This window comes from Hippocampus bargibanti, linkage group LG12, assembly GCF_051943395.1.
Source record: "Hippocampus bargibanti isolate YZ-2025 linkage group LG12, ASM5194339v1, whole genome shotgun sequence".
NCBI classification, from domain to species: domain Eukaryota; kingdom Metazoa; phylum Chordata; class Actinopteri; order Syngnathiformes; family Syngnathidae; genus Hippocampus; species Hippocampus bargibanti.
This window is the reverse complement of record NC_142745.1, coordinates 18,193,812-18,217,542: the sequence shown is the minus strand read 5'-3', so window position 1 is coordinate 18,217,542 and position 23,731 is coordinate 18,193,812. Positions and strand designations below refer to the sequence as shown.

At 42.5% G+C, this 23,731-nt stretch overlaps 3 protein-coding genes across 5 annotated transcripts in view; all 3 read right to left on the bottom strand.

The window, feature by feature from the left end:
• foxp1b (forkhead box P1b) overlaps window positions 1-8,525 on the bottom strand; it is a 134,800-nt gene extending 126,275 nt beyond the window's left edge. The window contains exons 1-2 of one of the 2 annotated variants that reach the window (XM_089010026.1): window positions 8,366-8,525; window positions 1,916-2,001 (exon numbers count right to left, since the gene is read on the bottom strand). The gene's annotated coding sequence lies outside the window, so the exon portion shown is untranslated. The remainder of the gene's footprint in view (window positions 1-1,915; window positions 2,002-8,365) is intronic. The other variant, XM_089010027.1, reaches the window with a different exon arrangement.
• A 2,098-nt stretch (window positions 8,526-10,623) lies between these two features.
• On the bottom strand, window positions 10,624-17,803 carry eif4e3 (eukaryotic translation initiation factor 4E family member 3). Of its 2 annotated transcripts, XM_089010971.1 has the most exons (8): window positions 17,719-17,803; window positions 17,476-17,636; window positions 16,301-16,373; window positions 15,838-15,932; window positions 14,990-15,050; window positions 12,705-12,771; window positions 12,439-12,594; window positions 10,624-11,331 (listed from the first exon to the last, which is right to left on the bottom strand). In XM_089010971.1, the coding sequence occupies exons 2-8, from the start codon at window positions 17,622-17,624 to the stop codon at window positions 11,285-11,287; spliced, it is 648 nt and encodes a 215-aa protein (XP_088867097.1). In that variant the 5' UTR covers window positions 17,625-17,636; window positions 17,719-17,803; the 3' UTR covers window positions 10,624-11,284. The 2 variants fall into 2 exon arrangements, with proteins under 2 accessions (XP_088867097.1, XP_088867098.1); XM_089010972.1 differs by having other exon boundaries at window positions 10,626-11,331; window positions 17,476-17,774.
• Window positions 17,804-18,374: 571 nt separating this feature from the next.
• On the bottom strand, window positions 18,375-19,611 carry prok2 (prokineticin 2). The gene is made up of 3 exons (XM_089010706.1): window positions 19,534-19,611; window positions 18,969-19,094; window positions 18,375-18,866 (listed from the first exon to the last, which is right to left on the bottom strand). The coding sequence occupies exons 1-3, from the start codon at window positions 19,606-19,608 to the stop codon at window positions 18,741-18,743; spliced, it is 327 nt and encodes a 108-aa protein (XP_088866832.1). The 5' UTR covers window positions 19,609-19,611; the 3' UTR covers window positions 18,375-18,740.
• Window positions 19,612-23,731: the final 4,120 nt, after the last annotated feature.

Sequence of the window (23,731 nt, the reverse complement as noted above, 5' to 3'; positions counted from 1 at the left end):
ATCATTAGACCCAAGTCCTCCTATATACTAGAGGTGTAGTCCATAGGGGAGGGTATGGGGATGGGTGGGGGGCGGGGAGGTACTACCCACAAGTAAATGCCCCATCAGCAAGCACAGAGAGAAAAAAGAGCTACCTTTTATGGTAACCGATCACAGACTCAAGCCATTGACCACAGAGCTCGCAAATGAGCCGTTAAGTGTCATGGCGGAGCAGCCGCAAAAAACAGCAGAAAGATACGACCCTCTCCTCACCCGCACATGAATCTGGTTGTCGCAAAAAAAGCCCAACTCTCTGACAAACACGCTGCCAGCCTGCCTCATTATTAATTTCATCGGGATCGATATTGTAGACTCCGTTTCAAATGATATTCATCACATTTCTTTTGATAGGAGAGACTAGTGGAGCCCAATTTAGGGAAGGGGGTGGGGTGACACCCTGACATGGAGACTGGGATGGTTAAGCATAGAGAAAGACCCGCTTTGCTGGATTTATCGTGCTGATACGGTGGGGGCGGGGGGGGGAGCACACAGAGCTTCATCTTCACACTGGCGCATTTCATTGCGGATTCCATGACTTTGCACAAATGTCACATTCCCTCCTAATCAGTGTATCTGGCTGGCAAGAAGCCAGAGATGCAAGGCGTCCACGGGTCATCAAGAGGTAACGGGAGGAATGTATAACCCAGGGGTGTCCAAATTTCTTGCAAAGGGGACCAGATTTGGTGTGTTCAAAATGTAGAAGGGAAAGCAACTTTGGCAGACATTCTTTGCATATAACAGCAATTAATTTCAATACATTTTAGCGAGCCATTCTGTGTTTCACATTTGTTTTTTGTCTTTTAATTTCAGTTATCTGAAGCATATGTTTTGGTTTGTTTGAAACATGAATGTAAAAATTGAATGGACATTGAAATACAATACAATACAATACATATTGATTCACATAGCGCTTTCACAACAGCTGGAGCTGTAACAAAGCACTTAACATGGACAGCTATCATATACAGAACAGGGAATAAAGCATTACAATACATAATGATGTATATTGTGCTTTAACGACAGCTGAAGCTGCAGCAAAGGACTTAACATGGACAGGTATTTTTGTAACAGAAGTAATTGTTCTTCTGTTGAATGTCATCATTTTAGAATAATTTTTGAAAAACGTAGAAAATCGCCATTTCAGAAAAATTAAAAAAATATGAAAATCCGCAATAAAAATAAAAATAAAAAATAGAGAATCGTTATTTTAGAACATAAAAAAAATATAGACAATTGTCGATTTTGAAATTGTTGTTTTAAAAATGTAGAAAATCCCTGTTTCAGAAATTTAGAGGGCTCATTCAATCAATGACTCATATACTAATTTACTGTTCCTAATTGAGCCTTTAGATGGCAGAACTGGTAACAGCGCTACAGCCCAATATATTCATGCTACATGCGGGCCAGACGTTACCGTTTTTATGACGGAGGCCGAATGAAAATTGACCACAGGCCGCATTTGGCCCCTGAGCAGAATTTTGGATTGGTGGGTAACCTGTATCTTACATACAAAAACTTGGAAAGTCTCGCCGGTTGGATTAGCACCAAACAGTGTGCAGCCAGTATTGGGCCAAATATTGTTCACACCATCCGGACGCAAAAAAATAACCGAGAAGGTGTCGCAGTGCCTCAATAAATTGTTCAACATCAGCAATTCTGCGCATTGAATCGACGAGGGGCTCGCAGCCCACGAAACCGTCATGGGAATTAAGGGAGATTGACGAGAACCGCCATCTTTCCTCAGTGGCTAACACACACGCTCCCACTGATTCAGTTGAGGGGTGCTCAACCAGACCAACTTTTCTCAACAAATAATAATAATCACAATTAATCCAATTAACCGTAAAGAAGTAAGAGTGTGCTAGTTTTAACATACCCAAATCTCTCGTTCTAAAGTTGCGGGTAATCCATTCCAAACAACGGAATTGACCTGGTTGGCCGAGCTCAAGAACAGCAGCACATCTGAGGGTCACAAAATAGAAAGTGAGAGAAAAGTGAAAGGGGGGAAGCAAATGACAACATTTACAAACAGAAAGTAAAAAAAAATGGGGGAGACCGCCCCTTCAGTACTTGAATACATCCCTGATCCACTGCTGGAAAGGACGCTTTGACCCTCTCCTCTTTTATCGAGAACTGGTTCATGTCACAAAGAGGGTACAGCAAGTGCTGAAGAATGAATGACTGTTTGTGTCTTTGTGTTGTCATGTTTTATTTGCCATTTAGTTTTTTTTGTGTGTTTTTGACTTCAAGATGGCGCCGCAAGAGTGTCTGCCTTTCTAGCAGCTCCTGTATTTTGTTTTTCTACTTCTTTCTTTCCTTTCCTCTTCATTCAGAACTTTGCTGCTGTGAAATGTAAATTTCTCCACTGCGAGACTAATAAAGGTACATCGAATCCAGTCCAACTGTCATTTTTTACGTTCAGTAAATTCCGCTATTCATTGGAATTTACCGTCAACTTTGAATTGGGAGCCCAGAGTTGTAACCTTCACCCCCAAAAGGGTGGGGAAGACCCCCTCCCCCTCAGTACTTGAATACAATTTGGGCAAAGCAAACCATGGCTTGGACCACGGTCATTTTTAAGTACACTATATTGGAATATACCGCCAAATTTGCATTAGTGGGAGCACAGACGTTATACCCACACCCGTACCTCCCCAAAAAAGTGGGGGGAATCCCCCGCAGTACCCGAATGCAATTTTGACAGAGCAAATGATGGCTTAGTCCCCAGTCATTTTTACGTACACTATGTATCGGAATATACCGTCAACTTTGCGTTACTGGGAGCTCAAAAGTTGTAATTCCCCCACCCCCTAAAAAACACAACGATCAGTTGCAGCGACTGGTTTGAAGGACGCCGGCGTTGGAGCGGATCAATGACTCGATTCGTTAAGTGACGCCCTTTCTGAGCAACCCATTTAATAAGCGTTGATCTTTGGGAACACCCCGATCTGACCCGCAGCGCTGGGAACAATTACGACAGAGTGGTCTTTCTGGGCCGATGCCCACTTGACCCGCCGGGGGTAAAGACGCCAGAGAAATGGCCGTGATTTAAACTCCCCTCCGTTCCCCCCAAGACGCACTGACAAGGTGAGCGGGTCAAAGCGGACATTAACGGGTCGACGTGCGGCCCACTTGGGAACAATTACTCGTCGTCGCAGCTAAGTGGACACTTGATTGAACACGATAGAGGCGGGACGCACTTCCCCCAGATAACAATCCCCCCACCCCCGCCACAGCCATTTAGGATAAAAAGCCTCTCGCGATATGGCCGTTATGGGTAAAAATTCATCCAGCGTGTGATGGAGAGCCCTTCTCCAAAAGGATGACTGAGAAAACCTCTCCGTTTTGCCGCTGCGGCGTCAGCTGTTTATGACAAGGTGAGAGTGAGAAAGGCCAAAATAACATTACGAGCCCATCAAGTGAAATGTTGAACCTCCCAAACGCACCTTCTGGATACATTAGCAAAACAACAAATGCTGTTACACGCAACGCAAAAATGGCAGGGGCGGGAGGGGGGGGGGGGGGGGGTCTTTAGGAAACAAGTTTGTTTGTCCACAGCGGCTGGTGGATTTACCATTGTTGACGATTACGAGAAATGAAACATCAAGGCTGTGCCTCTGTCACTCGCGATTTTCAGCGATCCTTCTCGACTAAGGTCCAAAAAATGGATTGGCGGTACTCCAGAGATGAGCAACTATTAGCCACCCCTTTGCAATGGTGCACAAACTTTTTGGGTATTCTGAGCATTCGCTTTCCTAATGTCAATGATGGAAATGAATCATGTGGAAAGAAATTACATTGCAGTCGTCAAATTCAATACACACATACATGTATAGTTTATCATATATAATGATGACACTTGCTCCAAAGTAGGGGATGTTAGGGGGGCAGGGAACGAACACACACACACACACACATGCGCGGCCGCGCACGCACACACACACGCGGCCGCGCACGCACACACACACACACAGACACACGCGACCGCGCACGCACACACATACATACACACACATGTACACCCACACAAATTATTCCTAAGTATGGAAACAATGCAATCGTCAGCATTTGACAAAAAGTGCAATAAAAATTGGTGTATAAATAGATTAATAAATAAACTGGTAGATAAAGAAATCTATAAATAAATACATGTATGAATAAATAAAAACATAAATGAACAAGCAAATAGACAGATAAATAAATAAATACACAAATTAATAGAATAAATAAATAAATAAAGGGGTGCACCTCTGACAGAATTAGTGTTTTTTCTGTTCGCACAACAATCAAAAAGACATTCAATAAAAACAAATCTTGGAGTGAAGGAAAAATATAGAGAGGAAAAAGTCTTGAGGCATGTGTAAAAATGGCAGTTTCAATGGAATTTTGGAGACACAAGCCCCTCCCGCGACCCATATTCACATATAGCGCATTCAATTAATGAAATGACACGTATTCCACGCGCTTGAACCCACCCTATAAGTCGAAATAAACTGCGACCACGGCGGTTTGTGAATGGCACCCCGCCCCGTTTACACCCTTGAGAGCAAAAAAAAAACAACAACAACAATTCCCTCTGAGGAGTTCCGGCTTGGAGGCAAACAATGTTTGAAACTCTATTGGGAAGGCAAGCGAGCAAATAGCCACAGCGGGAACATCAACATGCTCGACACCTTTTTCGGAGGGGAGGGAATTGGAAAGCGTGAGAAGCGAGACGCTTTGGTAGAATGTGAAAAGCCATAGACAAAATAAATCAGATGGCACCGCTATCTTCCCAGCTGCGGGTCAACTGAATCATGAAGGGTCGAATCCAATATGGCGTCATTTTCCATGAAAAGCCCACACAACAACAATGATGACTTCACCATCGTCAACCCTTAGAGGTCGTTTATTCCGTATTCAAGAACCTCGGCATCAAGGAGATAATTCATTCTTAGCCGAGGAATAATAACTTCCACCGACATTCGTTGTGTTGTCATTTAACGATTCTGCTCTGTCCCAAGGAACCCCATTAACGTTTGGGGGGGGGGGTCGATAAAAGTCACCCACGTTTGAGCTTCATATCGGACGCTGTAATGGTAAACAATGACACGGCATGAGGGGGACAATGAGCCAATTAGCAACCTCCCCATCCACCATCAAGCAGCATGCTGGATGATAATAAGAACCTGATTTTTTTTTTTATCTGTGCTCGGGTCTCATCTGCCCATGCGGCGCCTCGCCGTTGCATTTTGGGTAATTACTACCTTCCAATTACTGCTAGCCTTGTAAATATATATCAAATAAACAAGCAACAACCGGTCAATTAGGAGCTATCGCGTTGATGTTTTATGTGGTGGAGGAGGGGGGCATCATCGCACAACTCCGGAATGAACTTGTCACCGCTGCAGTTGCCAAGATGTCTCTAAACTATGAGAAAAGACCAGCGTGATGACACTGGCTGGTATGAACTACAGACACAAAAGAGGAGTTACAAAGAAAAACAAACAAGAAAATGGCAATAGAAAAAAAACATCAGTCACCACCCATCAACAATGTGAGCGTTGTTTCAGCCACGCAGTTGCCGGCTGAAAAGTGACTACGCCAATTGTTTGATGGCAAGGATGGATGGATGAAATGGTGGATGGATGGGGTTAGGATGGATGGATTTGAGTGGATGGATGGCTGGATGGGGTTCGGATGGATGGATGGATGGATGGATGGATGGAAGGATGGATGGATGGATTTGAGTGGATGGATGGCTGGATGGGATTCGGATGGATGGATGGATGGATGGATGGATGGATGGATTAAAGGGTGGATGGATGGATTTGAGTGGATGGAAAGGGTGGATGGATGGATTTGATGGATGGATGGATGGATGGGGTGGATGGATGGATGGATGGATGGATGGATGGATGGATGGATGGATGGATGGATGGATGGATGGATGGATGGATGGCTTTTTGTATATAGTACAAGCAAAAATGAAATTGTGCTTTTGTGTATTTACAACGAATAAACAGTGACACAATTTCTCACCTGACAAACATTACCAACTACGGGTAACATTCGACTTACGACCACCCGTACTTACAACCACGGCCGCCAGGCCCTATTTTTTATTATTACAGTAAAGTCTCATTATATCGATAGTACTGCTTATTACGATACTATTTCTATGAACGCAAGGAGAAAATTTACAAGCCGCAGGATCAGATATATCGATAGTCCGGTTATATCGATATTTTTTCCGACTCCCGAGAATATCGATATAACGAGACTTTACTGTATTTCAATTCTACGCCTGGAACAGCAACGCGCTAGCTGCTGGGCAACGCGTACGACAATTTTGACCAGCCAGCCTCTCTCTCTCTCTCTCGCACAGCAACCGACCGTGTGATGGCAACGGAAGGGGTAGTGTCCACCGACGCCACCGCGCCGCGGCTAGGACGAGAGCCGAGGCGGGTAGGTGTGTCAGCGCGCGGGACTGCCGCAATGCTGATGAAAGCGGCCACTCCATTCCATCAAGCCATCATCGACCATCACAAAGGTAAATAAAACAACTTTCTTATACAGTACAGTTTCTTTCTTTAATTACAATACCATAGCACATTTATTACACGTAAAATAAGGTATATTTTGTGTAGTTTTAAGGCTTAGAAAATTTGGTTTTATGGGGACATGGGAACAGATTATTGTCATTTTAATAGTTTCCTATGGGAAATTAATGTTTGGCATACGCACTTTTTGCCTCACCCACTCTATCTGGGAAACAATTAAGTTCGTAAGCCAAGGTATCACTGTATGTACTTTCGAGGTTGGGTCTGAATGTGTGATGGTCCATTTCTGCACAAGCGAGCGAGCACACTCAGTGGTTGTTCAAATAGTGTACGGCCCTCTCTCCCCTCCTTCTCTCCCGCCCTCTCTTGGGCAGCCCATGACAACAGCCCAGCAGCAGCAGCACTATTTGATCTCTGCTGTTTTCCTTAATCTGGGTTGTCAAGGTTCACTTGTTGGCGTGTATTTACTTTCCTTTTTCTTACCAAAAAGTGCCCTCCACCCCCTCTCTCAGACAATGACTAATCCAAAGACAAAGGATGGGGGAGCTTTGCAAGCAAACCATGTTAAAGTGACAGTTTCTCTTGGGGACACTTTGAATCAACTTCAGAGCCAAAGTGTAAACCCCCCCCAGCCCTCCACCCCCCAAAGAAAATGCAATCCTGTAGTCATTTTCATTCTGTTGTCCGGTTGCATAATTTGTCAAATTTATGTTTTCATTGAAACAAATACATACAGAGCTGAACAACAAAAATCACCAAAGAGAAAAAAGATGTGTCGATTTGTTATGCACGCGCAAAAGAGACTCGAAAGTAAATAATGCATGCATCGTAAACTTGATGGTTTGAAAAAATTTTGAGGAGCATTTGGGAAGTGATGAAAAACAAGGCCATTCACAAAAAAAAATCGGGCAACTACAAATTCATGGAGAAATGGGATAAAACGATAGTGTGTTTCAATCAAGTTGCCAGCAACTGCATTTCGGAATCAAACATAAAACTGGTTCAATGGTCGGTGGTCACTAAAGTGGTTCCAACTGAGCAAATCCTAATGTCAGGCCTATTTAACATTTTTTGGACAAGTGGACAAGTCTGCTGTTGCTGCTGTTGCTGCAATCAGTGCAAAACCACCGTTGCATAAGGATCAAAAGGTGTCAACTTGATCCCAAGAGGGCGTTTGGGCGTCTGACGTCAATGACTGAACGCCTTGACAGAGACGTTGTCGGTCCGGTGCATTTCACTTTACTTGGGAAGTTGACCAAAACTTTCACAACACAGCAAGAGCTCAACGTAGGTCAAGTTACAAATAATAATAATAATAATAATAATAATAATAATAATAATAATAATAATAATAATAATAATAATAATAATAATCCATTTCATTTATAAGCGCCTTTCAAAACTCTCAAGGACACTTTACAGCCACTTGATATTTTTTTCTGCGGGTGAACAACGGCAGCCACACGCGCCAACGTTCACTCAACCCGGAAGTACCAAAGTAAGCAAAAAAACAAAACAAAACAAAAAAGTACAGTACTCGTAACTTGACTTCACACCACACCGATGCTAATATGTATCTTCATATTTATGCTTGAGCCTGAGCGTGTGTGCACGAGTGTCGTGTTACTAGTTCGTGTAAACCGCGCAGCAAAACTTGTAAGCGACAGCCATGCGCACAAGGTAGACCTTACCCCCGCGTGCACCCACTTGAGCGTGGCGCAGCATCTTTAATAGAATCCCAAAAAAGCCGAACGCGAACGTTAGGAGATGGAAGAGAAACTTACCATGGTGCGGGGTCGCTTTCGACGTACGCGGATGAACAAAACTTGTCGGCTGCACGCCAGCTTGTGTACAGAAACACGCGTGCGACACAGATCACACCATAAACACCAACAAAGATTACTCCGCCGAGCTTTTTGGTCACGGTGGCTATGAACTAACTTGACACCCAACTTCGCGTACGTCGGGGGGAGTGGGAGGACGGGTCTTGGGGGGGGGGGGGGGGGTCAAAGCAAATAGTTTGTCGTCCAGGGAGGGGGGACGTCGTTGAAAAAGACTCGTGCTTCTTCAAAGATTTGAAAACGACTAGAAAATGGGAATAAAAACAGGGGGGGCACCGATTTGGATGTTGTTGTTTTGATCTGTCAGATCAGTGACGTCACATCCACCTGCTTCGTAAACAAGGTTCGGTGCGTCGTGGCTTATTCGGATCAAAATAACAACCAAAATCGAACCAAAATAACATAAAATAACACAAAGTGGGTTCTTTCTATTGGGGGAGTAATGATGGACATTTAAAAGTGTGCGTGTCTGTGTGTGTGTTTGTGCGCGTGCGTGTGTGAGTGCGTGCGCGCGCGCGCGCGCGCGTGTGTGTGTGTGTGTGTGTGTGTGTGTGTGTGTGTGTGTGTGCGCGCGTGCGTGTATGCGTGCTGGCGTGGGGGGTGGTTGTAAAGAATAGAACGTCAACTAATTACAACGGGGAGGTAATGAACTACGTTGTTTTTCAGAAATTCCGTAATTGGTTTATTAATAGACTGACATAATTAACAAATCGTTGTACAGTTGTACAGTTCAGCCTTATATTTTTTGTACATGCAATACTTTCTTTTCGGAACCCCACATCCACACTTTTCAATTTTGCTGCTGTAGAATTCAAATTTCCCTATTGTGGGACTATTAAAGGTTTTCTGATTCTGAAATATGCTTGGAGGACTATGAATCCGATTTTGACTAAATGGGTCAGATGACGCATTCGTTATTTTCATTGCGATCTGACCATCATTTGTTTCAATGTTTAAATCATCAAGAAAGTTCTGGTTGTTGCAAATATTTGGTTTAAAAAAATGTGCTTACTGCTAACCATATTTCGCCTCGGGCATGGCTGATACAACGATTAAAATGTATTTTTTTTTTGCTTGCCTCAGAAGAAAATGACGAGGCCAGTTTAACAGTCCAGTTAACACTAATTGCAAAGCAACATTGATTTGATTTCACGAGAAACTACTCCAAGTCTTTTTTTCTTTTTTGCCCTTGATCAAGGTCTGAGAAGCACAGCCCTAGTCATAATGAAAGACATTACGATACTGTACACCTTTTTTTCGACGGTAGCAGCTGAGAAACCTGCTGCCGCCTCAACTGGAGAAGCCTCACAGTTTTTATGAGTAGACAGCGCCACCCTTTGATTATGGGGTGTATGCAACCTCAATTCCATCACATAAATGTGGAACGTGATAATCTATTTGCTTGTTTCAATTATTGACAATTATGCAACTGAAAATAATTGCTGTTTCTGAATCCTTCATCTTTGACTTTGGATCATAATTGCACTAATTAGTGCAAAAAGTCATCGTTTGGTTTGTTGTCTAAGGTCTGGGACGGAAAGCGCCATGGTGGGGATGTTTTTTTGTGATGAATTGGAATTTGGACATGGCAAAATGATCATAGGGTGTTAAATTATCTATTTATCTTTCGATCCATCTGTTTATTTATTCATTCATTCATACACTGAATTTCTGTGCTTCACGGGCTCACCAAATAAGGCAGAGTGGGCCCACAGCAGCCACATCGAAGGGATTTCACAATTTTTTGGCACCTTATCTTTTGCCTGACGGTAGGAGAGCATTGTCATCAAATGGTGAGTATAGTTTTACTTTTTTGAATGTTGCTGTGCCGATGACCATTTTGTGTTTGGGAGCCTTTTGCTGAGCATCTTCATCTTAATTAAATTCATAGGGTTGCTTGTTCTGTGGCCATAAGGGGACACAGGCCAGTGTCTCCTTGTGCCGGTCCCAAGCCCGGATAAATACAGAGGGTTGTGTCAAGAAAGGCATCCGACATAAAAGCTTGGCCAAAACAAACGTGAATCAAACCTCTGAAGATGGAGGACACTGATTCGCTGTGGCGACCCCTCGAAGGGAAAAGCCAAGAGGAAAAGAAGATTCATTCATTCATTCATTCATTCATTCATTCATTCATTCATCTATTTTATTTATCCATCCATCCAAGACGGCTAAACAAGTGGTAAGATTTATTGATACTGGAAACAAGTACAAATCAAAGCCAGAAAATGTGCAATTGGTGTCCACGTTCAAATATCAAATGATCCGTGACTCCATGTGTGGGGGTGGAATTCTACTTTTGTTAATTTGCGTAAAAATAATTGCCCAAATGTGCCGCGATCAGAACATGAGGAGACATTTTAACATGAAATATTTGTTTTGCATATGGCTTTATAGCTGAAGGATGCCATGTTTCTCTCATTTTACAATTCATGTCGAACTGATGAAGACAAAACACAATGGGACATTGATTCCGCAGCTTGAAATTTGATAAAAAGTTTTCGTCCTTTCTGACGAACTTCCTAAACAAACAATTTTGGTAAACTTATGATGTTGTAATACTAAAACATTGCATGGGGGGGGGGGTTCAAACAAACATATGTTGAACATAGAAGAGAATATAGCAGCGAATGCGATACGAGGCGACAACCAGGGTGAACTGTGGGACAGTGATGTGACCAAACCACAATAAATCAGGCACTGCTGATGAATGTTGGTGTACATTCTTTCAAAAGCTTGCGATAAAACGAGGCATCAGTCATTCAATAGTTACAAAAATAGATTGATCATACCCTTGATTCTCTTGTGCACAGTGACATTTAGTCAAGGCGGGTAAAGTTCTGAGAACAAAAAAAAGTGCACGGTCTAATGTCTTGAACGTCCTCCTTCAAAGGCATGATGTTCCATGTGAGCTGAAATGAAATGAAAAAGGGATCAGCTACCGTCAAACGCACCCCCACATGGGCAACACACAAAAACACATTTGGTGGTAGTGAATGAGTTTGTTGGATTTTCTATTTGCATGTTGGTTCCAGAAGCGTTGCGATGGCAAGCTTGCACAGAGAGAGTGAGAGAGAGAGAGAGAGAGAGAGAGAGAGAGAGAGAGAGAGAGAGTGAGAGAGAGAGAGCGCTCTCTCACTCGCTGTGTGAGAGGGATTTAGAGAGAGAGGGAGACAGATAGAGAGGGGGGAACAGAGAGAAAGAGAGAGGGCGAGAAAGAGAGAGAGGGGGGAGAAGGAGAGGGGCAGAGAAATATCGAGAAAAAGAGAGGAGGGGAACAGAGAGAGAAAGAAACAGAGAGGGGGACAGTGAGGGGAGTGAGAGGTCAGGAGAGAGGAATAGAGAGGATGAGAGAGAGAGAGAGGGGAGGGCAGAGAGAAAGAGAGAGGGGCGAATAGTGGGGGCTACAAAGAAATAGAGGGCGAGAGAATAAAGGAGACTGGGGGGAGAAAGAGAGTGAGGGCGAGAGAGAGAGAGACAGAGAGAGGGGGGGACACAGAGAGAGAAAGAGAGGGGGAACAGAGAGAGGAAGAGAGAAACAGAGAAAGAGGGAGAAAGCAAGGAGATGGAAAAAGAGAGGGCAAGAGGGGGAGAGACTGGGAGAAAAAGAGAGGGGGAGAGAGAAAGCGAGGAGACGGAAAAAGAGGGAGAGAGATGGGGGGAAAAGAGAGGGCGAGAGAGAGAAAAAGAGGGAGAGAAACAGAGAGAGGAAGAGAGAGGGGCCAGAAAGAGGAGACAGATAGAAAGAGATAGAGGGGGTAACAGAGAGAGAGAGAGAGAGAGAGAGAGAGAGAGAGAGAGAGAGAGAGAGAGAGAGAGAGAGAGAGAGAGAGAGAGAGAAACAGGGCGAGGGAGGGAGAGAAAGAGGGCAAGAGAGAGAGAGGGGGAGAGAAAGAGAAAGGGGGAGCGAGAAACAGAGAGGAAGACAAAGGGGGAGAGGGGGAGAGAGCAAGAGAGAAATAGGAAGAGAAAGGTGAGGTGCGCGCAGTCAGGCAAAACACACGATTCGCTATACTTACATTTATAAAAAACGGCTTTAAAAGCTATGTGCGGCAGAAGCTCGTTGATTTTTCCCAAAATATTTGCTCCATTAGCCAAAGAGGCATCTTTATTCCAAACTTGTACGACATCCTCTCGATCTCTGACGCTTACACTGACGCCAACAATCTCGTCATCTAGAGTGAAGATGGTGGGGGTGGGGGGGCAGACAAGTCATTCAACGTCGCAGTCACCACATAAGAACCTACATTGGAATTATCACACGGGAAAAAGTAGAGCGCAGTACCTGAGGCACAGTAGTCGACAAACTGTTCGCCAATCGTGGCAAGTAACAATTCTTTCCACACCGCAGACTGAAACAAGAGACAAATACAGAATGACAACATTTTTCCATGGCGGCACCCCTTCCCCTCACCCAAAGTGAAAAATTGAGTTGAATTCCTTGGAATGTCATCCACGTTTGATATGTCGGTCACAAAACCACATCATCAAATATACAGCACACGACGGTAATGGCACGTACGGTCATCATAGCCGCAGTCGAATTTGTGTTACAGGACAGATAAAGTGAAATTTTCAACAAATAAAATAAAATAAAATCACATTTAGATACCAAAAATATCATGCCAGAGACGATAAGTGACTCCACTGGGGGCAAAACCAGTTTTTTATACGTTCAAGAGCACAAACAAACAAACAGTCAAATAAATAAATAAATAAATAAGGGCGGAGATTAGCACCCCAACTTCATAGTGTGGAGGTTGTGAGTTCTAATCCACTCGGCTCCCTGTGTGGAGTTCTCTTCGAGACCGCGTGGGTTTTCTCCGGGTCCTCCGTTTCCCTCCCACATTCCAAAAACAAGCGTGGCACGCTGATTGGATGTTCCAAATTGTGCCGAGGTGTGAGTGTCTCTTTCTCTCTCTCTGTCTCTGCTCTCTGCTCTCTCTCTCTCTCTCTCTCTCTCTCTCTCTCTCTCTCTCAGAGAGTGAGATATATTGGCTAGATTGATAGAGAGATAGGGAGAGAGAGAGGATAGATAGAGATAGCATGAAGAGAGAGTGCGAGAGAAAGGGAGATAGAGAGAGAGAGCTAAAGAGAGAGAGAGCTAGAGAGAGAGAGAGAGAGAGAGATATCGGATAGATTGATAGACAGATAGTGTGAGAGAGAGGATAGATAGATATATAGAGATACATGAAGAGAGAGAGAGTGCGAGAGAAAGGGAGATAGAGAGAGAGCTAAAGAGAGAGAGAGAGAGACAGAGATAGATAGATAGATAGATAGATAGATAGATAGATAGATAGATAGATAGATAGATAGATAGATAGATAGATAGATAGATAGATAGATAGATAGATAGATAGATAGATAGATAGATAGATAGATAGATAGATAGATAGATAGATATAGATAGATAGATAGATGGGTGGATGGGTGGATGGGCGGGCGAGCGGACAGACAGGCAGGCAGGCAGGCAGGCAGGCAGGCAGACAGACAGACAGACAGATAGATAGATAGATAGATAGATAGATAGATAGATAGATAGATAGATAGATAGATAGATAGATAGATAGATAGAGAGAGAGAGAGAGAGAGAGAGAGAGAGAGAGAGAGGACGGAGGGAGAGAGAGAGAGAGAGAGAGATGAGTGAATGAATGAATAAATCAATAAATAAGTGAATGAATCAATAAATTCATACATAAATACACGTATGAATGGATAAATAAATAAAACAAATATGTTTCGCCCAAGGTTCAGAAGCAGAATCAGTCACGACCAAAACAAAATAAAAATTGGGATGAGATGAAGTGAGGAGATGGGATGAATAAAACAGGATTGAAAGTTATGTTCAAGATATAAAAAAGCGCTTATCTGAGATGATGTCACGCCAATCGGAAATGTGTTGTGTGTTTTCATTATTTTTGCAAACCTTACGACAATAATGGGAGGGTGAGGGGGATGTCCTCATTTCTATTGGACATTTCTTGTTAAAGTCCGAACCAAAATTTCAAATTGTCTCATGTCAACCACAATAACAGTCATTATTCTTGACTTTAGATTTGAAAATTCATTCATTTGTTCTGCACACTTCTTCTTTTCCTTTGGGCTTTTCCCTTCAAGGGGTCCCCACAGCAAATCAGTGTCCTCCATCTTTAGAGGTTTGATCCGCATGTTTGTTTTGGCCAAGCTTTTACGTCGGATGCCCTTCCTGACACAACCCTTTGTATTTATCCGGGCTTCGGACCGGCACAAGAAGACATATGTCCCTTTGTGGCTACAGAACAAGCAACTCGTTCAGTTAAAAGGCTCCCAACCACAAAATGGTGATCGGCACTCTATATGTAATATGTGGAGGGGATGAAGCATTCTAATGACTTCCCCAAATTCATAAAGGCACCCGAGAGAGAGAAACCGCGGAAAAAAACCACTTTGACACCCTTTGCCATCCAGGATCTCGACGCACGTTTCGATTGGCTGACCTGCTGGCAAACATCACGTCTACTATTGGCGTTGCTCAGTGTGACCAGCAGTGTCGCGTTACTGTGTTAGCGATGACAAAGCAGCAACACCTACGGTGCTGTCTTTCAGGACTTTCATCTTCCAGACTCCTCCTTTTGCATTGCTTTCCTCTTCCCTGTTGTTGGTATTAAAAAAATAAATTAAAAAATAAGGGGGGAGGGGATGAAAATTAATGTTAACTCATAATAATAACAATAAATTTCATTTATAAGCGCCTTTCAAAACTCTCACGGACAATTTACAGTCACATTATATTTTTTCTGCAGGTGAGCAGCGGCAGACACACGCGCCAGCGTTCACTCAATCCGGACGTTCACTGCTATTTACGAATTAATTCAGGAATTGAAAATATGAGCGCCATTCCCGAATTAGTTCAGATTTTGTTTTTTCTTGCTTGGGTGCTGATAAAGCACTCCCAATGTTTTCCCTTCCACAAGGGGCAGCATTTCCCTTTTTTCTATGTTAGCGATTTGTTCCAGCTTCAGCTGTTGTTAAAGCACTATATAAACCAATATGTATGTATTACATTGTATTTTGGACAGCCGCCCTCATTTCAAGCTCATATAACTCCTGATGCATATAATTTAGGAATTAACTCTTTTTTTCTGCTGAAAGAAAAGAGTCTCAGGTTTCTTACGCTGCATTGAATGTTCATGTAGTCCTAAAACTCAATATTCTGTGTGTCCTGGAATTTGAGTGACAATGACAAAAAACCCTGGCACTGGAGTGGACACATTTTTGCACACGTATGGCAGTGAATGAGTTAATGTGTTACTGAACAACATCAACAAAATTCTCATGGATACAGTGCAGTTCACAAGCACAAATATTTTACGGATGTCTTTCAACTCCAAATGTGAATACTTGAAGAAAAAATGAAAAAGACCGTTCTGGAAACGTACCAAAGTGGTCTTCGTTCTCCCCGCATGAGGTGATAGCTACATCTCAAAGGAAGTGCTGTGACCGGCGGGATGTTGTTGTACACGCTCCAGAAGAGCTGCAGACAACAAAAGAAAGCAACTTTTGGAAACTTTTTTTTAAAGATGAGAATATTGTGTAAAACGCATCCCTCATTTTTAGGGCAAAGCATTTCCACTGTTTATTTTTCTGTGCTTCAGCAAAAACAGATTTCAAGAGTACAAGGTACATTTTGCTGGTGAAGCGCTATACCGTACGAACAAAGGCGTGTACCATTACATGTGCCATAATTCCACTTGATGGTGGCATACTCGGGCACGTTCAGACTTAAAATGCAACGTGCATGCCCTCGCTCTGCGATTTAAACGGAATCGTTTGCATTTGCCGCCTCCACAATTCGACTGTGTTGGAAAGGGGGGCGACCAAAGGGAGAGTTGCTGAGCCTACCTGAACACTTTCCACTGTGTAAATCTTCTTCAGATTTGATTCACATTCTGCTGCGGTTGTGCCCGGCAAGGACCTAAGAATCAATAATTCAACAAACTAAATTGAACACAAAATTCAACATGGTTTTTTTTTTCAGCGTCATATTTGTACTGCATTTGATCGACAAATCTACCGGTGTTATTATTAAAATTGATGGAGTGGAATTGTCAGACTGCCTATAAAAGCAGGAACGCCATATTCCCTGGAAAAGTAAATGAACTAAAATAGCATTTGCTTTATTGGTTCCAGTTGCTTCGTACACTGTTTCGCCTGACCTCGTTTGGCAGGGAGGATGATACTGCAACTTACTAAGGACTAAAACAGATGATTAACATTAATGTCTTGGTTTAATCATTTAAATTACGTAAAGTTTTTTTTTCATCTGTGCTGTATGTCATGCATATTAGCACATTTGACAATAAAGCTGACTGACTTTAAACGTAAACAGTTCTTCTGGAATAAAAAAAAAATGTTTTGTTTCAGAATAAAATATCTTGCAGGGAATGATGAAAAGACTGTTTCTGCTTTCTCAAATACGTATTAGTAAAGGGTTAGTTTCGATGTGTAATTCACCACAGCAATTTTTTTGCTTCGTTATCATCAAGTCAACTCTTAACATCGTTCGTGCATCGTGTAGGATATTTTTACAATGACCTTATTGGTATTTGGAAAGTCGTTTCCACAATCTACCAATCGACACACTTGTTGTCAACAACTTTTGTTTACTTCACACTTTGGCTGCGGGCAGGGTGGCTTGAAATAAAGTTGGCCTCACAACGAACTTTCATTTGACCGTCCAGAAAAATAGCAAAGTGCAACTCCAAATGATAATAATAAATTCGATACACGCCACTGATTACGACTAGGGTTGTAATGATATGGAGTCTTAAAACTTCAAGTTAAAGTCTACTCTTGTCCATTAAACCTCTGGCACTGTACTTTGGGTTTGTGGAGGGAGCGGGGGGGGGGCTCGGTGACCATGAGCGCGTCTGCTTGTCTTGTCTGAGCGAAAATAGGACGAGCACAACTCAAATAACATCCCCCAACATTTGCCCCCGGAGGCCTTGCTAGCCTTGCATAATATTTCAACCGGCCTCTTCCCGCGAGCGAAAATTAGAGTGACATCATTTCACTACCTGTCCAACCAAAAAGTCCAAGGTGAGTGCAAAGGCAGCGTGGAGCTGTCTTCTCCTCCCGCTCGGTGTTTCTTTGTAATGTTATCCAACTCTTCCTCGTCGATATCGATGCTGGCTTCGGACAGAGGGCTCAGGGCTTCTCGGTCCATTTGGAGGTCCGCCTGGCCCGCAGAAAGCGCCATGAGAGCAGCCCGGGTGATGTTAAAACTCGTTATGAAACGACTGAATAAAAAAAACACCCACTTTGGTTTTTGTCTGCTGCTCCACAAACGCTCTTTCCGCACACCGACAATGACGTCACCCGTCACTGGCGAATACGTCAGTGTCGCTCCGTTGCAGAGAGCACTAAATTAAACGAAGAGGCTCCACTCTGTTATGTTTTTTTTTTTTGTCAGCTGAACCCGAGCGGTTCGACAGCTGTACTTCGGTCTTATATAATAATACTAATAATGTTCATTCATATGCACCTTTCAAAACTCTCAAGAACAATTTACAGTCACATGCATTTTTTTCTGTGGTTGAGCAGCGGCAACCAGACCCGACAACGTTCACTCACCCGGAAGTAACGAATACGCGCACGCACGCGCGCAAGCAAGCACGCACACTACCACTACTAACTCAAACAATAACATTGAACACATTGAAATAAAGTAAAACCGCTCAGTTATATGACGTGAAGTAGTCGCGTGACACATTGACGCGACTTTGCAAAAATTTAGTTCAAACCAGAGACGTATCATTTTGTTTTATTTGGGATGGTTTTATGGTCAACATTTACGATAGGATTTGCAAAGTTTTAAATTGTAACCACACCATTCACCACTTGGGGGCAGACATTACTCATAGCGTCTGCACGTGTTTGCTCGTTTCCAGATGTTCGCGATCAAAGCACACCTTCAGGAATTTTTCACATTTATTGGAATTGCAGAATCTGAGGCTTCATTTGTAAACAAATATTGGTCCATTGTGAGATGAATAAAGGTTATCTAATTAATTTAATCAAGTTGCCAAACACTAATTTACATTTTAGATTGAGCCTGACATGCACATTTTTGGGAATATGGGAGGTAATTTGAGGAACTGGTGATAACTCAGTCAAGCATAATCAGAACATACTGGACAAACTCCATACAGCAGAGATTTGAACTCTGAACCTAAGAGCAGCCAGATAGACATGTTGGCTCATCAAATATACCTCATTATTCAAAATATTTGAATGACTACATATACAGCGACAATTCCCAGTGGCGGCAGCAAGTCCCTCCTCAGATGTAGTCTTGATCTCCCTGATATGATGAGAGACATTTCGACCGTCCCTCCTCTAACGTGATGCACGACAGGTTGGGGAGGCAGGGGCACGTGTGATGAAGTCTCTTCCCATTGAAAGGAACCTGGGCAACGGAGTGGGCGGAGGGGGGGGGGTGGATTAGCTTGATTTATGATGTGCAAAGTCTGCGTTTAAAAAATTCAAAAAGTATCTTGAGAGGTCTCACGTGGTGACTCCTGGGGTGACACTCATCTCCTTGGGCTCCCATCAGCATACACATACGCAGGTTGCGAATCCATAGACTCACTGCGCAGCACATTCCTCCTCCACACTGGGAGTCTTTCTCACATGCCTGGACACACACATATACCGGTATATATAAACAATATATAAACCCAGCCATCCGATATTTAGCAGCAACAAAAAATGTGACCCCTTGAAGCATCTTGTACATCCTAAATAAATCACAAAAAAAGCCCTTTCAAACAAATGTCATCAAGCAGGAGACGATTAAAATTGGGAAAACACCATATTTCATTTTCAAAACTGTCTCAATTTCTTTCACTTAAGATGATTTTGCCCTCATAAAAATATTCAGGGTTATTTTGTCAGCACATAGTGTATTTTAAAAAGAAAAAAAAAGAAAAAAATTCAATACTTAAATCTCATCCCGATTGGCCCTTCCTGTCCTCCCGCAATGAGAGCGTCCTCCAATCCTTTGCCCAAAACTGAATGATTGTCATTGATGGATCAGCGCAAGCATTGCCAACGCATCTGTTTGTTCATCTTACCCCTGTGATGATGGCCGACGACCCGTGTGACACCAACAGCAACAAGAACAAAAGCAGCCGAAAGAAAGACTTCATGGCGACGACGTGGCACCGTTTCAAGCTCACGCCCGAAAGCCGACAAGACTTTGCTACATGTGCATATGTGACCAACAAAAGAGAAAAGTCACCCGCTCAACGTTTATAAAGCCAAGCCGCCATTCAGAATCATTGTGACTCACTCACATCAGCGTGGCTTTTCAAAAGAAAAAATAAAAAAATAAAAATACAAGCAAACAGCAATGACAGCACTCAATTCTTTGACCCTCTTGTACTGACTCGGAGAAAGTGCAAGCAGGCATTCTGCCACATCAACTCACGATACATGCGTTATCCAATCCATGATCATTACCTTTTCACATTCCAAGGCCGAACAAAGCTTTCATTCCATCCTTTCACATCCACTTCAACCACGAGACGATGCTCATTTACAAATACGCTTCCCGAAACGCTTCACGACAAAACAAAAATATCACATTTTGAGTGAGTAAAACAATAGGTTCAGTCACACTCAAAATAGAGTGGATGAAACTTCATTCTGGGGACCCAAAGCTTTGCTTGCAATAACCGCATCCAGCCGGTAAAACATTTTTTGGTGACACTTTCCAAAGTAAAAGTATCTCTGTTTTTTTCCTCTTCATCTACAGTGGAAACCATGGAAACTATTATATTACTTCATATCCACAGTCCAAAAGAATTATTTTGAAAAGCAATTTTCACTTCCTGGATGAAATCACGCCAGTCCTCAAAGCGTAATTTTCCGTTATACGGCGTTTTGAAGCAATCAAACCTCTGAACCAAGTGCATCAGGACTTTTCTCTGGGTATCAAGAAACGCCCGTTTTGACGCTCTAATGCATTTGCTCAGTCAGCGAATTTGGAGCTGCTCTTCTGAAGCCTCAATCATCCTAAAAATCGAAGCAAGTCACCATGTTTTCCATCACAAGCAGTCCACAAGGTCACAGCGAATGCACTAATTTGTCTGTGTTGTCATATTCTATTTCCACAACGGCTTAGTGTTGAAACTCTCTGTCAAACTCGCTAGCCAGCAACCTTGCTAGCTATCGAGCAACCTCGCGAGTTGGCTAGCAAACTTGCTAGTTCGCTAGAAACCTCGCTAGCTTTCTGTCTCTCTGTACTTCTCCATATCTCTATACAGAGATGTATAAATACAAATTATGTCACTTAAAGGACAACCGACGCCTCCGGACCAGTTGTGTCCATAATTTGTACAATCACTTGAAATGACTTCTACTGAGCGTATTTTACAAAGATTCCACCGCATATATTTTACGTTTTAAGCCTCGCGCTGAATATTCAGGAAGTGTTGTTTTTGAGTTGGTGACGATGCCTACCGTGACGTCACGTCTTGAACGCCCCTGACCGAGAAAGCGACACACAATGCATTTTGGGTACTTTGTTTGGTCTGAAAACTTTGTGTTGAAATTAGAAGGAAAACACATAAATAACACGATGGTGAATCGTTGTGTGTTGCACCAAGACTACTATTTGATACTAGTTGACACAAATTCCCAGCAGACAAATCAGATCATTTCCAACGGAGCTCGGGCACCATCTTGTGCATTTTCGGGGAGCTACATTGGAGTCCAGACGCCTCAAAATGACATGGAAGGACATCTTAAATCAATTAAAAACATGTATGCTTTCCTCTTCAAAAGTATTTGAATCGTATTCATAACTGGATGAGTAACAAGAAAACATCTCCGAATCTGAAGTCATTGTTTTGGTCGAGAGCAAGGCAAGACGTCCTGGCGTGACGTCACGAACAAGGGGGCGGGACCTTCTGAAAGCGCCATTTCCAGGGTCATTTTGAAGTAGTTTTGGGTCACTTTAAGTCATATTTATTAGTGTTTTGCATTTGACTAAAATATCAGCCTGCATGTTTTGGGTATTTTAGATGCTATAAAACGTTTTTCTGATGTCAGTTAGGAAACAAAAAAATTGTGTCGGTTGTCCTATAAATGTACTTTTATCCCTTTTCTCGACTTGTGGAGATGACATTTTCTGATATATTAGACCTCCCACACGCAAAGTCATGGACAGGTCAGATTTTTCTTCCACTGCAACACTGTAAAACATTTTCAGGCCCGTCTTGTTTCAAAAGATGCAAAGAATCGCCCCAGCTTTGGAGACCCTAAGGTTAGGGTGGCTTGAATAGTAATCATCGAGCTGCTCCAACCAAACTCTTTCTGGCAATGCTGTCAAGAGGTGGGAGTGAATCCACCTCACCACTTTCTGGCCTTTATCCTGGTCCGAGTCACCGTTGAGTTAGAGTACAAGGAGAAAAGAAATATGACAAAGCCCACCAAGAAAAAGGTCAAATTTTGATGTTTACTTAAAGCTTGGAGTAAACTATGACAAAGTGGCATCAATTTGCTGTAAATTTCTCCACTGCGAGACGAATAAAGGTCAATGCAATCCAATAACGGAATTATTTCAGTATGTTGAGATCTTAGATTGGCAATGTCACAGATGAACTCATGTTTCTTTTTCTTGGCATTATCAATTAATCATGACAGATGCCAACCTCATCCGACAGAAATATTTCTGATCCTACCAACCTGACCTTGGCAAACACAGTTAGTCTCCCCTCATACAGACTCCTTTGTGTGGATAATAATCGAATGTTGAGTCATTCAAAGCAGGTCTCTGGCTTCCCATGATGCTTTGCGTCTTCCCCTTGTCTACCTCGCAGCTGTCGTCGACGAGCCGTTTTTGCGTAAGTGCGACTAATTGAGTGGCGGATGCACCTGTATGGGGAGAGAGCAAACCTCAAAAATAGAGCCACAAAAGAACCCAGCAGGCTCAGCCATCAAGGTCCAAGAAAAATAGAAACTCAGAACAGAAAAAAAGTTTCCTTTGCGAGTTACTGTATGAAATGCTGCTCCTGTGCACTATGAAAAGAATCCATATTGCAGAGATGCAAGTTACCATTGACTCTCTTTTTTCATAAATAAAACGTTTTTTTTCATCATGGAAATTGAATGCATTCGCGAGAACATTGTTGGTATTTCTCAATTAAAATGATTTGGTTGTCAAACAGCATTTTATCAACCAACATATAACTGTTATATGTCTGTGTAGGTTCTCAGTCGTACAGGAGTGGTCCATCGAGGAAAAGGTTTCTTCAGCCGTCATTTGGACTTCTTTCAAGGTGTCGGACGTTTCACTCCTCATCCAAAAAGCTTCGTCAGAAAACTAAAATTGTGCTGGTAGCTCTGGTCCCATATGCCTAATGGACATCTTTTGTTCTAACTGATTACCTCTAATGTCCTATACTTGACTCCGATTTCACCTGATTAGCACTGGTGTCACCTCGTTCGCATGATTAAGCCTATGTGGTAATGATCTATTGTAAGCAGTCTAAATTAAACCATAAACCACCATGGCGATTGAGTGAAGGGTTTTGCTGTTTTACAAAAATTGCTTCTTTTACTCATCTTTCAAACCATCTATTTTCTTTTGCTAAGATTTTAACCTCACTGTTGTCGAATGAGTGCTTGCTTTCTTTGAGGTGCAGTTGTAATGCAGACTGAGGCCCACTGGCATCGTCCCTGTGTTGTCCATGTTGATAAAGTCTTTTGTGAGCATGTGTTTAGTCTCCCCTATGTATTGCTCTTTACAATCTTCATTTTTACAATGTATGGAATAAACTACATTACTTTGTTTTCCATTTGGTATCCTATCTTTTGAATGCATTTTTGTCAAAAGGTATTTATAGGTTTAAAATATGTAGGAATTTTGTGTTGCCATCGGAACCTTTGTAGTTTTTCAGAAACCCCTGCAATATAAGGTACTGCTACTCCTGTTTTTTTGTTTCTTCAGGATTTTTGTTTATTTCCCTGTTATTTTCTCGTGACATTTGATATAAGACCATTGGGGGTAACCACAGTTTGGGAGTGTGCTCCTGACATGATCTGACTCCTTCTCCTTACCTTCAACACTCGTTGGTATTTGTTCAGCCCGATGCAAGAGGGTTCTGATAACTCCTAGTTTGTGTTGTAGTGGGTGAGAAAAAAATCTCATCCTGTGACTGTAGTGTCCTTGAGAGTTTTGAAAGGCCCTTAGAAATCAAATGTATTATTATTATTATTATTATTATTATTATTAATGTTTGATTAAAAAAGCAGGTATTGGTCAGT

Bases quoted from the DNA above. Each gene is read 5' to 3' on its own strand.
- eif4e3 (XM_089010972.1), bottom strand. From the start codon at position 17,657: ATGGCGCTTTCTGCGGGCCAGGCGGACCTCCAAATGGACCGAGAAGCC. The intron at 15,933-16,300 runs GTAGGCTCAGCA...TGTTGTCTGCAG, and splicing joins ACACAGTGGAAAGTGTTCAG to CTCTTCTGGAGCGTGTACAA. The intron at 12,772-14,989 runs GTAGGTGTTGCT...CTCTTGTTTCAG, and splicing joins AAGTCCTGAAAGACAGCACC to TCTGCGGTGTGGAAAGAATT.
- prok2 (XM_089010706.1), bottom strand. From the start codon at position 19,608: ATGAAGTCTTTCTTTCGGCTGCTTTTGTTCTTGTTGCTGTTGGTGTCA. The intron at 19,095-19,533 runs GTAAGATGAACA...GTGTGTGTCCAG, and splicing joins CGTCGGCCATCATCACAGGG to GCATGTGAGAAAGACTCCCA. The intron at 18,867-18,968 runs GTGAGACCTCTC...TCCGTTGCCCAG, and splicing joins GTCACCCCAGGAGTCACCAC to GTTCCTTTCAATGGGAAGAG.